The sequence below is a fragment of the Stegostoma tigrinum genome, chromosome 2 (genome assembly GCF_030684315.1).
Source record: "Stegostoma tigrinum isolate sSteTig4 chromosome 2, sSteTig4.hap1, whole genome shotgun sequence".
NCBI lineage: Eukaryota > Metazoa > Chordata > Chondrichthyes > Orectolobiformes > Stegostomatidae > Stegostoma > Stegostoma tigrinum.
The window spans coordinates 126927563-126944482 of record NC_081355.1 but is presented as its reverse complement, the minus strand read 5'-3'; the positions used below and the strand labels follow the sequence as shown (position 1 = coordinate 126944482).

The 16920-nt window shown below is 37.4% G+C and overlaps 1 protein-coding gene across 4 annotated transcripts in view; it reads right to left on the bottom strand.

Moving 5' to 3' along the window:
• Window positions 1-16920, bottom strand: part of svila (supervillin a) — a 203345-nt gene that overhangs the window by 55728 nt on the left and 130697 nt on the right. For 3 of the 4 annotated variants that reach the window (XM_048522082.2, XM_048522099.2, XM_048522091.2), the window contains one exon: window positions 1000-1147. In XM_048522082.2, the coding sequence (XP_048378039.1) occupies window positions 1000-1147 (148 nt within the window). Of the gene's footprint in view, window positions 1-999; window positions 1148-6923; window positions 6993-7856; window positions 7935-12056; window positions 12105-16920 lie in introns of all 4 variants that reach the window. The other variant, XM_059639188.1, reaches the window with a different exon arrangement.

Here is a 16920-nt window from a genome sequence, read left to right as displayed (position 1 = left end):
TTTACCTTAATTTCTATCTCCTTTATCACTCCGGGGGAATCTGTAGTTGTCTATCTTACATTTCTGTTTTGAGGGAATATACTTTGAAGTTAGGACTTGGAAGGCAAAAGCATCGAAATGGAGGCAGTACAGTGAAAACAAATAATAGTTCTGCCAGTGACACTGGAACAGAAAGTGAGATGCACAGGTGGTCAGGATTGGAAACTGGAGGAAGAAAGAAAAAAAAAAAATCAGAAATGAATAAGAGGAGGACCACCAGTGGTACTTGCTGGGGAGATCTGTTATAGGAGGAAAATTACTTTAAGGCTGCCTCAGGGGATGGTTTATTGATTGACGTTGAGAGAGTGTATTTAGAAAATCAATGCAGAATAGTCAAATCTGTAGGCAGTATCTGAGCAAGACGCTTACCACAAATTATAAAATGAGTTAGGACAAAAAAAAATCATAAACTGAACAGAATATTACAGGAATTGAACTAAGGGGATGCATTATAAAGGTTCTCCAAAGGGCTCTGCAGTGAAGTCACTTTATAATGCAGGCAAGTACAGATGATTCTTAAACTGGGCAGGTGCAAAATACTGTGCAGAGGAAGAAGGGGAGTGGGCTGCAAGCTAAACAGTCAGGGCACAAAAACAGGATGTAGGAACGAGCCCGTCAAGGCAAATTTGGATCTAACAGGATATTGTTCTTTACTCAGAGTGGTCAATGCCCAGAGCATTATCGTTTTCTAACATGGGGGAAACAAAAATTGTAGAATAATGTAATGAACAAACTGACGCAGTGATAGCAGACTGAGGAATTCTTCTGGATATATTTGTTTGAAATAAAAATGGTAGCAAGACAGTTACAACTTGCAATTTTCTGCAAATTGGCATCTGGATTTCTGAAATAACCAGAAATGTTTTATTGTCTGTGAAGTACCTTGCTTTATACTTGTGGTTATGAAAATGCTACATAAATGCGAGCACTTTCTTTATTCAATGTCTGGAAGAAACTGACCTTTCTTCACCATCCTTCCAGCTACAGTAAATTGATTGGAATCATTGCACGCTCCTCTGCCCCGAGTCTTCCAGGCCTCTTCACGTGCACTTATCAGCTGCTTCCTTTCTTCTATTGTCATTTGTGCTTCAACATCATCGGTTAGCCTCTGGTTTAATCATAACAGATATTTTAAGGATCAAAAGGGTTGCAGTGTTTGTTTTTCTATTTATAATGTTTAACAAATTTATCAAATCGAAGATGGCAATTATAATAAAATTTTTACATGATTTTTGACTCTACCCCAAAGTAAGTGCTGCAAAACACAAATGGAGTTTGAAGTGAATGTTATACAACACTATTAATCAGTAATTTATTGTCAACTTTATTATTAAATTGGTCCAGCTGACATGAAATGTAATTCCAAGTAACTTCATTACTCATGCCCACTTAGCAATGTAGAAAACAGCTGGTGTTTAGCCAACAGTAGTTATGTTGCTATGTCCGTATTTACACATTTATCAGACTATTCCCAAACTTTCAAATGAAACCTCTAGTTTTTTTTTTAAGGAAAGTATTTTGGATACTGAATTACAGGTAATAAGGAAACCAACCTGCGTGGGAACAGAGAATGACACTGAAGTCCCATTGTGCATCAATACATCAGCATACATTTTACACAGTACAATAGGTTACTTCATCTACATGACACAACACATTCCTTAAGCTGTTGTTAACAGGAGTTAGTACACTAATGATCAAGCAGTTTATGTAGTTCAAAATTTGTGAAGTAAACCCAGCTATCAGTGTACAAACTGAAACACACAGTTCATTTACACGCAATCAGTAAGTAGAATCAGTGCACCTACAATTTTTGCTGCCATTTAGATTTTGTAATACAATGCTGTCCTTTCATCATGACTTACAAATTCTACAATGTAACGAGGAATGCTTATTAGTAAATGGAGTGTCCTCTTTAACACACTAATGCATTAATGACAATTCAGCAAATATTTCAGTCAGTACATCTCATGCACACCATTGCTTTTGGGGACTGCAGAAAATTTCTGCACCAAAAACTAAACATTTGAGTCTACATATTTTAATGTATTCAGAAAACATGGAAAGTGATATCCTTTCCACCTTTTTTTCAAACAATGTTTAAGATTTACTTTATGTCTCCTTTAGCTCTTCTTTTCCTCTCACCCCTCCCATTCTTCAACTTATACATTCTTTTGGCCTCTTTGCATTTATCGTTTTAAAAATAGCTCTCAGGATCCTCCCTTTTCTATCATCACATAGAAGTGACTCCATTGACACTCAAAATCAAGAACACATAAGCAGCCTAAGAAACAGTTTAAACAAGATACCATCAAAGATGTGGTTACGTACTAAAGCATTTTAATTAATACATTTACAGATGCTTAAACAGCCATGCTAGGCCCAATTTATATCCAAATCTGGACTGTGCTAGGACTGCCCACTGGCATATGCTGTTCCGTTTGGCCTAGGTGTCCAGGACTTTGTAACTTAATATTTGTTATCTTGTATCCCGAAATGATAGGACTGAAGTTAAGGTACACATATAAAATACAGGTAGTGACAATAGCAACACGTAATTGGCTGAAATTACTTCGCTTTGGAGGGCCACAAATATAAAGTTATGAAAAAGCTAAGTGCATTCTGAAATTTCAGCAAGTCATTGAATTTAGCAGCCTGAGAGTTGGCTTATAAACAGGTTTAACAGGAACGAAGACCATTTGTCCCAGTTTGACAGTAAGGTTTTTCCTTAATTCATTCATGTGATGTGGGTGTGGCCAGCACTTATTGTCTGCCCCCAGTCGTCCTTGAGTTGAGTGACTTGCTTAGCTATTTCCAAGGGCAGTTGAAAGTCAACCATATCATTGTGGATCTGGAGTCTCATGTAGGCCAGATCAGGTTAGGACGGCAGATTGCCTTCCTAAAGGACGTTAGTGTGCCAGATGGGGTTTTTCTGATAACCAACAATGGCTTCATGGTCATCAGCAGATTCATAATTCCATAATCTTTAATGAATTCAAATTCCACCTTTGCCACATTGGCATTTGAACCTGGGTCATCAAAACATTAGCTGATTTTCTGGATCAACAGTTTAGCAATAATACCACTCTGTCAACATCCCTTCAATATAAAGTTATTCATCACAGCAGCGAGTTGAGTAAATTTTCTCTGACCTGATTTAATTTTCGAGGAAGTCGTCTAAAACTGTACATGGTGCTGTGGTAAAAGTGACAGTTTTGCGGTTATGTCACAGGGCCAGGCTAATGCTGTAGGGATAAGAACAGAAATTGCTGGAAAAACTCAGTAGGCTTGGCAGCATCCGTGGAGAGAAAGCAAAGTTAATATTTTGGATCCACTGACCCTTCTCAAGAAAGGTTCCATTTTGTTCTGTATATCCAACATCCATAGTTTTTTGGTATTTTTTGTTTAATGCTGTGAGGATATGGGTTCAAGTACCACCATTGCAGTGGGTGGAATTTAAACTCAAGTAACAAATTTTCGTCTCTGTATAGGTGACAATGAGTCCGTAAGTAAACACTGTAATATTCTTGACAGAAAGAAATCTTTTGCCAGAGGGAAATCTGCTATCCTCATCTGCTTTGGCCTGCATGTGACTCTAGGTACACAGCAATGTGGTTCACATTTAATTGAACTCTGAAATAGTCCAGAATGCACTTAGTTCAACAGCACTTAACAAAATGCAATAAATACCAGACCACATTCCATGAAAGAATACAAAAATAGAATGTGGTCTTGGTAAAACTCTGCACAACTGCAGTAAATTCCCTTACTTATTTATCCAATTTTCCTTAATATATTTCATTTGCCTTCTTAATCACTTGCTGTACCTGCATACCAATTTTTGTAAGTTCTTCATTCTTTCTTAACTTAAATAGTTAATAGATCAGTAAGCTTCCTGTGATCAGGAAGGAGAGACCACAGCTTGAGTGAGACATAGTGTTCAAGGATTTTGGAGGCATTGTGGGAATTTAGCGCAGAGGGTAAGAGGAGCTTTGTGCTTGCTTTTTTGGTTCATAGTTTGTAAGTTTTTTTTTATAAACAGGATAAATTAAAGCCCAGGATCGGGGCTCAGCATAAAACAGTGACATCACAGGAAAATCAGAAATTCACTGGTTGGTAATAGCTGCTAATTTGATAATCTATTATAGGTTACTTTCACTTTGAAGGTAAATAATTTATCTAAAACTGTTGAGATCATGCATCACATTGAACAGTGTCTGGGATCAGTATAATCGTGTAGAAGCGGGCAAACTTTAAGAAGATTTCTGAACATATCGGCAGACAGCCCATGTACACTGAGAAAAAGTTATTAATTAGGCAAAACCTGGTCACAAAATTTAATCTTTGAATTGAACGAGAGAACACTATTGAATAACAATAAATGCTTCCAGCAGAACCAACTGAAATTATTCAGTAGGAGAGAGTTATTCTTCAAAGAATGCAATAAAATATCACTTATGACTCTTTCTAAAGAACATATCAAGCGACATTAGAGACATGCGTTTTTCACAGTTAACAAAAGCAAAAATCTTAACGTTTAACACATGGCTTCAAAGCCGTACTGTATCAATGATTGTACTATAATGTGAGTTCAGGATTTCTATGCAATCTTATTTCAAAATTTAATGTACGTACCTAAACAACTACTTAAGGAAGTAAAACAGATTGGAAAAAGAAAGGACCTTAATTGAACTACTTATAACAGTTGTCTGTGAAATTTCCTAATAGTATGATTCTTCTTCAAAGTCATAATTCATTATTATTTTATTACACGGATTACCGATTACGGTTTTCTTTCTGGTTCTAGTGTTTAAAGTTGCTCCAAAGTTATAGACTGAGGGTAATAGCATTCATTTTGGAAATCTCAGACATCAGCCTCATTGTCATAGCATATATAATGACAAATGATTTCAATGATAAATATAAAACCACACTGAAGGAAGGTATCAACCTGACAGATTAGGGCAGCAGATACCTGGGAACATCACTACTTGCTAGTGGTGCAGGAATTGGAACACCTTGGTACATGCTCAATTCCACATTCAGGTCCAGTCTGCTCTGCTGCGTAGGACACTTTGATACTTTAACGTTCTTTTATGATTTATTTTACCTAGCTTCAATTTTCCCAGCTTCAAATTTTAATTCTCACAAGCTGCCATAATCTCTCCAAGTTTCAATGCACTGTGCTCCGGTGGATTGGGCTCTTTTATCTTCACATTCAAATCCCTCCACCACTTAATCCCACTGTTCCCCAGTAATTTTCTTTGTCCTCAAGACTTTGTGCATACTCCTTTAAGAGTTAGACACAGTATTCCTTCTCTTGAATAACGGCCACTGTTCACTAAACACTCAGAATTCCCCATCTGTTTATCTCTCCCAACCCCATTCTTTATCATTTTCAAAGAATTCCTCAAATGTATACTTTTAAATTTGTTTTCAGCCCACAACCTAAATCTACAGTTTTCTCATGTTTCATTTTTCTCCTGCATTGACTTTTACTCCTGAGATCAAAACACTGTTTTCTTCATAAGCACCACTGTAGAAATGGAAGTTGTTTAAAAAAAAAAGTAGCTCCTACCTCTTTAACTAAAGAACCAATGGAGTTTTAGCTTCTGGACATCTCATCTTTGATGTTAGATTGGTAATTTCAGGATAATACCGAATAACATCAGTTCTGTTCCTAGTGTGTTGCACATTCATTTCCCCATTTACATGAAAGTATTAGAAATCTTATCCCATGTGGCAAACAATTAGGAAGGCAGATGCTAAGTTAGACCTTTCTGCAAGGAGCCTATGAGTAAGAGTGCTTTGCTGTAATTATACAGGGTTTTAAAACATCATACCTGTAGAAATTCACCCAGTTTTATTCTCCTTATCTAGGAAGTTTATACTTACTTTAGAAGAGGTGCAACACAGGCTCAGTAGACTGATTCCTGGGATGTGAAGGCTTTACTGTGTGGAAAGATTGAGTAGAATGGGGCTGTTTCTAAGGGGGCTGATGAATAAAATGAAAGGTACAAAATTCTAAGAAGGCTTCACATAGTAGATGCTGAGTAGATGCATTCATTGCTAGAATGTTGTTTTCCCTGAAGGGTCTAGAACTAGGGGTCATTAGTCTCAGGGAAAGGAGATTCAGATTGCCAGATTTCTGGGTATAGGCAGAATGAAGCAATAAACTGGTAAGTGGATTTGATGTTGAGATTGAAACACAATCTTACGAAATGGCAAGAGAAAGTAGGAACTACAGATGCTGGAGAATCTGAAATAACAATGTGTAGAGCTGGATGAACACAGCAGGCCAAGTAGCACCAGAGGAGCAGGAATGCTGACATTTCGAGCCTAGATCCTACTAAATAGCAAAGCAGGATTGATGGGACCTCTTGGCCCATTTTGGTTTTTCACTCTAATGCTTCAAGAGACTTGCTCATTGTAGTAACTATCAACAGTGGTCACTACTGAATAATGATAGCAATTTTCTATTTTTTACTGCCTATTTGATATGCACCACATTTAACAGAACAGTGGTGTATTTAAATTTAAACAAAATTTGATATTCAATGAAACACCTATATCTACAAGTCTCAGATAAATATTCACTTGCTGTGTTGGATAACATGGCGATTTTCAGAACCAAATCAATGTAAAATACCTTTATAATGTTTATTACAGCAAGCACAAGAATTTATGAAACAGAGTTACTTTTACATAACGACTTGGCTTGAACAGAAGAATAAAAGTGTTAAATTTGGTGCAGAGATCTTGCTGCAGCTATCAGTGTTTAGTTTTGATTGCTAGTAGTACCGCTCCACACATGCACTCCTTCTTCAAAAATAAAAGTTAGAAACCGAATCATAACACTTCTACATCACAAGTGTGTGCTTCACCTTCCACCTCCAAGGATGGCGTTCATCATACAGCTGAGGACTTGTTTTCCTGAGACTACCACAAGTGACCTTCAAAAGGAAAAGAACAGTGGAGAATAGAGCAAAAAAAAGGGTTGCAGAAAGCAGAGGAAGCAAGGTCAAACAACTCAGCCATATGCATCGTCCAGCAGGATCAAAGCTCAAACAATTTCAAAAGCTTTAAAACATATATCTCATTTCAAAAAATGTGAAAATGTAAACAGCTTTGACTCCCAAAATTTAAGTTTGGCTATTTAATAAGTTTTTGCGTTTATTTCTAAATGAAGTTGAATATTTACAACTCAAATTTGGTGTGGCAAACTCTTTGAAAGCTTATGACTTAGAAACTTTGTTTTCATTGCAAAAGCGCCAACATGAATGACAAGTGATCAATTGTACAATTTTCAGTAACTGTCAGACGTAGATTTCAGGATGTCAAAATAACACCTACTCATCTCAGCATATAATAGTAAAGACAAATGTTCTGACTGTTTAAATTGTACTAATGCAGCTCATGCAATAAAAAGCAATCAGAACAATTTTCCATTGACTATAAAATTCTGAAAATTTAACTTAATTCTGCAAATAGTATAGTAGGGTCAGTTTTTCTTGAACCTTTTGCATGTAACTTCAGCAATTTTTACATTTTCAAACTTTGGCAAGGGTAAAGCTTTAACAATTTAATGCAGTTTTTTGGCAGTACGTAAAACAGCAATATTGTGATTCTGTTGGCAATAACTGTGATACTTGTTGAAAAGAATTCTAATTATGTAGTCAAACTTGACTATCAGCTCAAATGGAAAAGGATACTTTGCTAGCTGATATCTATGAAGCTTTCAAAAGGTAGCAATACTGAAATATTCGGTAGCAGGAGTGCATTTTACCTCATGCAAAGGGCGAAAACCCATTGCTCACCTGGTTACTATGCACAAAGTACTGACATGTATGGGCAGCAGAAAGGACAGGAGAATAAGTAGAAGAATAAACAGGTTCCTACAGACATGAGCAAATGCAGAGTAAGACAAATAAGAAAAAAGGCTTAATGGAGAAAAAAAAACCTGGACGCACAAACAATTAAATTGAACATTACTGCATATAGCGAAAAAGGTGTACTAAGACACATTAACCAATTCCTACCAAAACACATTCAGCAGCATTCCCGAGTTCCTCAGACATGCAAGATAATAGCTATTTAGAAATTTATTAATATTAGCTAAAATTTTAAACTTACAACTGCATGGATCATCATAAGTCATTTTACCAAACTAAACAGGCAACTGCTGGCCATTTCATTATATTAGAAAAAAAAACAACTGTTACTCATTTTCTTCCTTATGAACTGCATTTTCTTTCAAATTGAGATTTTTATAAATGAAAATGAAATCTGCTTTTGGTCAAAACAGCAGCTTCCAAATGAATAACTTACTATTAATCAAGTTAAAGCATGCCAACAATATTGAACGGTGTAACATATAAAAACTCTTCAAATACAACCGAGCTTTAGGCACAACTTACCAGCACAAAATTGCAGCAACATCTTACTGGGAATAGCCATAATTTCTTTCAGGAAAATAAATATTGGCCTAATCCTTGTTTAAAAAAGAATTGAATGAGCTTTGTGGCAGTAACAGGGGTCTCACCTGCTGGCTGTAGAGCTGGCAAGGGATTAATGTTTCCCAATTTTGCGAATGGTCTGTCTAATCAGAAATCATTCAATTTGCACAGGTTTACCTGCTGTGCATATCTCATGAGGACTAGCCCCCCTACAGTAGGGTCTAGATTTGGTCAGTGCGACAAGGACCTTAAAATAATTATTTGTCCACTTAAAAGATTGCAATTGAACCTGAAGGGTTGAACATAGGCCGTCCAGGCCTGGACTTTTATCAGAGTGGAGGTGAGAAGATGGTGAGAAGACACTGACCACATGGTGCTGATTAAATACCCTACCTGCCTCCCAACTGCTAATCAGAGAGGGCAGAGATACCGTCCATTGTTACCGATATCTTGCCAATATTTATCTGATTAGCAAAAGGTCGGTTATTGCATTTTCACACCCTCACAGCATTAAAATAACTGCAAATCAATACTAATTTCTCCATTTATAGTGTAGATGCATCCTCACCTCAAAGTATAATTCACAAATTTAAGTAAATGCACACAGACAGAAACAAACAATAGATTGCAATGAGGAATCATACTTGGGTTTCAATAAATTAATTACAAAAGCACGTTAAAATCAACTTGTTTCATATTTCATGGCATTTAGAAGATTCAAGGGTAACCCAATGATGATGTTCAAAATGACAAGAAGATTTAGTGGAGGAGATGTACAGAAACCATTTCCTCTGATGAGTTACTTGGAACGTGAGGCACAATCTTAAAATTACAACCAAGACTGAAGTCAAAAAAAACTTTTTCGACGAAAGGTAACAGCAATCTCGAATTCATTCATCACAAAAGGTATGGTTGTGTACCATTTGAAATACTAAGATGGATATCAGCAGGTTGCTTATGAGGTAAGGGGACCAACCTGTATGTAGCAATGACTGACAAATCGAGTTGAGGTACAGATAAAATGATTTTGTTGAACATCTGATCAGATTTGAGATACAATGCATGCTCTTTTTTTCTACGTTCATGGTTCATGGTTCATATGTTCATTCCAATATTTATATTTACTCTGAAACAAATATTGATGCAACTACTATTTTCAAGAATTCCTCTCCAATGCATAGTGGGACGATCTGCAGCTTTCCCGACTGTGTGTAACTATTTTAAACAATGGTACACCAAAATTACTGTGCCACATTTCGACTTCAGTTTCTAGAAGAACAAAGTAAAGTATTCCCATGTGGTAAATTGTCACAGAGTTCTTTAGAAAATGGGTCAATTCATTCACAGTACCTTTTTAGTATCTGCCAGCATATTCTTCATTGAAATAGTTTCAATAATTATAAATTATTTCAAACATATGAACATACGAATGTGGAGGAATAGGCCATTCAATGCCTCAAACCTCAAGAATTTACTAAGATGAAGGCTGATCTAATTGTAACCTCATATCCACTTTCAACCAACTTCTAACTTTTCAACCCTTTGCTTAAGAACAATCCACCTCTGACTTTAAAACTATTTGGAGACTCTGTTTTCTACTCCTCTTTAAGCAGAGCTCCAAAGACACCTGACCCTCAGAAATAATTTCTTGCTGTCTTTGTCTTAAACAGGTGAACCCTTATTTCTGAAACAGTGATCTTTAATTCCAGAATCTCCCAGAAGTGGAAAGATGCTCTCCATTTGAAAAATAAACCTCCATTAAAAGCGCACATAATTCACCTAATTTCCTTGGATAGCAATTAAAAAAATATTAGAGCTGAAGCCATCAAACCCATGAAAATGCTCAGTCAATTATTCAACTCCTAATTGTTCACCTTGCATTTAATACTCCTAAACCAAATCAAGCCAACATACAAAAATACAAATATAGAATCAACAGCAGAATGATTTATTGAATTGAGACAGTCATTGTGTGACTCTGGTGGAATACAAACTGTAAACGCACAATATGAAGAATCATATGGAAATCAGAATCAGGAAAACTAAAAATCATTACAATTTTTGTAACACACATTCCCCATGCCCAGATGAAACTTAATTTAAAAAAAAACATGTAATCCAAAAGGAAAGCTGCGGAATCTGATCACACGCAAAAGCAAACTGTGTCCTTTCCCAGAATTTCTAAAAGTGTACACAATTGAGGTAATAGAACAGGGAGGAATTAATGGGACATCAAAGGTCTGAATAGCTACAAAATGAGATGCTCAATAAACATGACTGCTAATGTAGCAATCACATCAGAAGTACAATTCTAAGAGGAATAAAGAATATAAACACCTCGTGGGAAAAAATAATATGCAACCCCCAATTGAACAGTATTGAGTGAAAGCCTCTGACTCAAATGTCAGTGAAATCCTCCTTGGTTCTGCTCATTTTCTCTCTCCACCTGGGGTTATACAAAAATTGGAGTGATCAACTAACATTTCAAAGGATAACAATTGTAGCTACTGCCTTCAGCTCAAACTAAAGCTTGCAATGAATACCCCAACATCATCAATTTTACTCACAGATGGATTCAGTATTTTACAAAATTGAAGCAAACATTTCTTCAAATATCTACAGAACCAAATCTCAAAACTAACTAATGTTAAAGTTTGACTAAATGATCTATCAGGTATTTATACAGATTCAAACTTAATGTAGAATGATCATACAGTCTTCTCCCATCCTGCTTTGGTACAATTAATAAACATGTAAATGGACAAAGCTTCATAATCATTACAGCCATGAATGCTATTACATTTAGGGGACAGGTAGGACTGAAAGGGACTTCCAATGGAGAAACATGGGGTTATTCTGCCCAAAGGAAATGCAACATGTTTCCAAAAATTCTACTTATGAGGGATGTTGGAATTTTAATGGCAGAAAGCTGGAAGGAGGATTATTACTTCTCAATTCACAGCATCACAACCTATACAAATATAACAACTGTTAAAGGCTATAATTTCAAACGCAAGCTTGTTGTATTATGTTTAAGAAGAAACAAATATGAATCTTTAATTCAGTATAAATGCATGATAAGTGCAATGGCTTTCAGTGGTATCACGTGGTGGCTGAATAAATTGGGTCCATATTTTCTGGAGTTTAGAATAATCAGTGTTCACAGTTTCAGCCCAAGGTGAAAACATGTCTTAATTGTAACTGCTTTAAATGTTTACAAGATTTGACTGAAAGTATAAACCAAAGGTTATACAGATATACATCACAAACATAGATACAAATACAGACATGCATAGCACCGACTGGAACAGCTATCCCTTCACTTGGCAATATTTCCCTCCACAGTCAATTAACTGTGTTAATTTATACAATTTTCTGATCATCCTTCATATTTTATCTGGCGACAATTGAAGCTATAACCAAGCCCACAATCACCGACAGAAAAGCAGCCATTTACAGATAGTACAAATATAGCATTTTGCTCCTAACAACAGCCAAAAACATAAGCAAGTGCAAAAGGCAAACACCTATTGAATCCTCAGCAGATATTGTTGGCCTTACCCAGAGCTGATTAGAAATACAGATGTCATCAGTAAACTCTCCTTTGTCCTACAGGACGAAAAAAAAGGGAAGATGGCAAAAACAGTTCAGCATGCTATTCTTTGCAAATTTGTTAAATGAAGTCAAACTCTCTGATCGATACACATGTGAATCATTTACAAGCAGCATATGATTGCGATAAGACCAAACAAGTGGCCTCTTGCATATTCAGTTACGTCTAGGAAATGGGTCACTGAAATCCAATGGAAAAGCTTTGCTGTACTGCAAACTTTAAATCAAAACTTAACCCACTACTAAATCTAAAAAATGTTGAATGAAGCAGACTTATATAAATTGACTACTTTGACTCACTAATATGACTCTTTTTACAGAATGCAATTGAAAAGTCTGCATGAATGTTATATATCAACTTTGTTAATAGTTTCACTTTCAGCTATACTAGTTAAGTTGAGACAATCTTTGCTGACCATTTCTAACTCCCTCTTCCTTTCCACAGGACAAATCAGATGCCAGTGTCTGGCTAAAACAGATGACTTCCAAATTGCAGGTCCTGTTGTGGATAAAAGTGTAAATCATTTAAGTGAATTACTGCAAACTTACTAATAGCCCTTTATAGTGCATTTTAAAACCCTGGCCACTAATCGTACTTTAAATTCATTAATTTCGGTAGCACAATGTTCTGATGCTTGATTTGCATTTGCTGATATCTGGTAGGTGGTGGTGAGCTGCTTTCTTAAACTGCTGTAGCGACATCCACAGTGCTGTTAGGAAGGGAGTTCCAGGGTTCTAACCCACCTCAGTGTAATGTACATCAGTAGTTAGTAAGACCAGATCTCAGTTCCAGGTTTATAAATTGCATTAAAATTTCAAGGGTTGCTGTGGTGGAATTTGAACCAATGTTTTCAGGCCATTAACCCGAGCCTCTGATGTACTAGTCTTACATCATCGCTACTATGCCAACATCTTCCATGACACATTTCCTCAAACTGAAATTGTTCCATTGCCACGTAATCTTCCAAAGGAACACAACATACAGCTACGCTCTCAGGAAAAACGAGTGACTGACTTATTAATTGATCTGAGCCATAACAGTTCAAATTAATATTAATGTCCTTGGCAATATTTTGGCCCTCAAACTTTCCTTTACATCATAGACTAACATACTATTGTGAGCAAGCTACCAGCAACTGCATTCAATGCAATATATAGAATCAGACTCCCTCCTCCAGCCACTTTCAAATCTCAGATAAAATGACAAACTAATGCCAGATGAATTGAGACTACAGTGTATCACTATGAAACAGAAAACACTTTTCACCAATCTGAATTATGCAATGTATCATGCTCTCCTACCTCTGGTCACAAGGTAGAATACTAGACTGTTTTTGAAAAATTGCATTGCAAGTAAACTACAATTGAAAAACTCACGAAACCATTATTTAGAAGTTTTAAAAATGGCCTATTGATGCGTGAAGGAAGAAGCTAAATTAAGTTTTCAACTGGACTTATTTTTATTCACTTATGTGAAATAGGCATCACTGGCTGAGCCAGCTTTTATTGCCCATCTCAAGTTGAGGAGGTGGCAAAGAGCTGCCTTCTTGAACTGCTTGTGGTCTAGGTGCTGTAGGTAGGCCCACAATGATATTAGGGAGGCAATTTCAGGAAATTTGACCAAGCAACAGTGAAGACTGGGGATATATTTCCAAGTCATGATGGTGAGTTTCTTGGAAGGGAACTTGAAAGGTGGTGGTGTTACCATGTATAGCTGCTGCCCCTGTCCTTGGATAGTGGAACAACCCTGAATATTTACACTTTCATGCTTAGAGAAGGATTTTGTATATGACATGGTATTTACCTCTAGCAGACTATCTGGTGAAAATTAAAACATAATGGACACTAAATTGGATAGATCCTGAAGCAAATAATTCCAGCATCCGCTTGGTCCGACTAGAAGCATAAAGAAGTTCATTAACATGGTCACCAGCACAACCACTGACAAGGCAGCGCTTGTCCTGCTCAAATTGCTGAGAAATCCATTGCATTTCACTTGATTGCGTTTACTATTTGATATGGTCTGTGGAGTATTCAACCATCATTTGTTTGTTACACAGATTAGCCTCATGTGAAGTTTGAAATGTTAACAGTATAAGTTATATCGGTTGTTGGAGAAACTAGACTAAAACAACGTAAGAGAATTGAAACAAGTTCAAAATCATGGAATAAAGGGGCCAGTAGCAACAGGGATACAAAACTGACTGAGCGATAGTAAAGACAGAGTAATGGTCAAAGGATACTTTTTTGGTTGAGAACAGGTTTTGAGTGGAATTCCTTTGGTGTCATTTGGACCTTTGATTCTCCTGATATATATTATTATTGTCAAGATCTTGAGGAGCAGAGAGAATTTGAAAGTCTGCAGATGTCTTGAAACCTTGAAAAACTGACTGGGGAGGACTGCGTAGAACTCCAAAAAGACATAAGGAGTAGGTGGACATTTAATGTACAGAAGCATGAGGAAATTAATTTTGGGATAGGGAATGTGGATAGATAGTACAAAATAAGGAGGTACAATCAAAGGGATGCAGGAACAGAGGAACCCGGGTGCACATGTACTCAGATTATTGGGAGTGGCAGGACAGATTCAGAGAACAATTAATAGAATATACATTATCCTTACCTTTATTTATAGGGGTATAGAGTAGAGGAGCAAGGAGGTTATTTTGTATAAAACACCTGTTTAGACTTCAGCTGGAGTACCGTGTACATGTCTGGGTGGTACATTGTAGGAAGACTGAACATATTACAGAGAATTCAGAAGCGATTAAACAGAAAGATTCCAGGGAAGAACAAATTTAGTTATGAAGTTAGATGGAAGAAGGTGAGACTATTCTCCTTGGAGCGAAAGAGGCAGAGAAGACATTTGGTAGGAAATATCATGAGCAGGCTGGATAGAGGAAATAGGGAGAAACTGTTCTCACCTGCAAAAAGAACAAGGCAGCAAAATAAGCAAGGATGATATGCGCAAAACATTTTTTCACACAGTGAGCAGTGAGAGAATGGAATTCACTGCTTGGAAGTGTCATGGGCTGTCTTGAAGACTTTTATCAGATCATCCCCTAACTAAAATTATAAAGAAAATAGGCCTAAATCGTCTAATCTGTCGTCACAAACCTGTATCCTGAAGTCCAGGTACCATTCTGGTAAAAAGGTTTTGAGATGATTTGTAGCTCGGGTTGTGGATGAGGTTGTAGACTTGCTCGCTGAGCTGGTGTGTTTAAATGCAGAAGTTTGGTCACCTTGCCAGGTAATATTGTAAGTGCGCCTCAGGTGAAGCACTGGTGTTTTGCCCTACTTGTCGTTTATACACCTCGGTTTGCTGGGGTGTTTGGCATTACTTCCGGTTCTGTTTCTCACTGATTTGTAAATTGGGTCCAGTTCAATGCATTTGTTGACAGAGTTCTAGTTGGAATGCCAGGCCTCAAGGAATTTCTTGGCACATCTCTGCCTGGCTTGTGCTATTATGGATGTGTTGTCACAATTGAGTTTGTGTCCTCTTTTGTCCATATGTGTTGAGACCAGTGAGAATTGGTCATGTCCCTTATTAGCTAGTTGGTGTTTGTGTAACCTTAGTCAGTTTTCTTCCAGTTTGGCCTATGTAATGTTTCTCATAATATACAAAATAGCATGCAAGGACTATGTTATAGTTTTACTGGTTGTGGGTATGGGGTCCTTTACGTTCATCACTAGCTGTTACTGGGTGGTTGTTGGTTTGTGGGCTGCCCTGACACCTGGGGGTCTGATTAGTCTTTTGATCATCTCAGATGTGTCTGTGACGTACAGTAGGGTGCCTAGTGCATGTGGCTGCATTTGGTCTTCTTGTTGTGGTCTGTCATGGAGGTAATGGCAGGTTGTGCTTTTTGGGTAACCATTCCTTTTAAAAACTCCGTACAAGTGCTCCTGTTCTGCTTTGTGCAATTCTGGGTTGCTGCAATGTGTTGTGGTCTGTTTGATTAATGTCCTCATGCAGCTCTGTTATTGGGTGTTGGAGTGGTTGCTGGACCATGAGAAGCATTACACAGTCCAAACCGTAAGAAAACTGGCAATAAGGATATATGAACACCAACTAGCCACCAAGAGACAGGACCAATTCTCACTGGTCTCAACACACATGGTCAAAGGAGGACATGAATTTGACTGGGTCATCACATCCATAATAGCACACGCTAAACAAAGACAACTACCGAGGAATATTGATAGACCAGGTGAATGGGCAAAAACTGTGGCAGATGGATTTTGGCATTGTGAGGTTATTCATTTTGGACTGAAAAACAATAGATCAGGGTACAGTCTAGGTGGCATGAAGGTAAGGACGCTGGATGTCCAAAGAGACAGGGATTGTTGTGTGCTTAGATCTTCAAAATGTCACAAACAGGTGCAGAAAGTAGTCAAGAAAACTTAATGGAGTGCTGGCTATTATATCTAGAGGACTGGACAGCCAGGAAGCAGAAGGAATGCTGCAGTTATACAAAGCCCTGGTTAGGCTGCTCTTTGAGTACTGTGAGCAAATCTGGTAGCACACCTTAGGAAAGGTAGGTTGGCCTTGGAAGGAGCACAATATAGATTGACATGAATGGTGAGGTTGCAGACTTGCTCGCCAAACCACTGAACTGCTTGATTGCAGACGTTCCAACGCCCTGCTGGGTAACATTTTCAGAGTGCCTCCAGTGAAGTGTTGGTGTTCTGTTCCGCTTGTTATTTATACGCCTCGGTTTGCTGGGGTGGTTGGCATCCCTTCCGGTTCTGTTTCTCAGTGGATTGTATATTAGGTAAAGTTCAATGTGTTTGTCAATGGAGTTCCGGTTGGAAT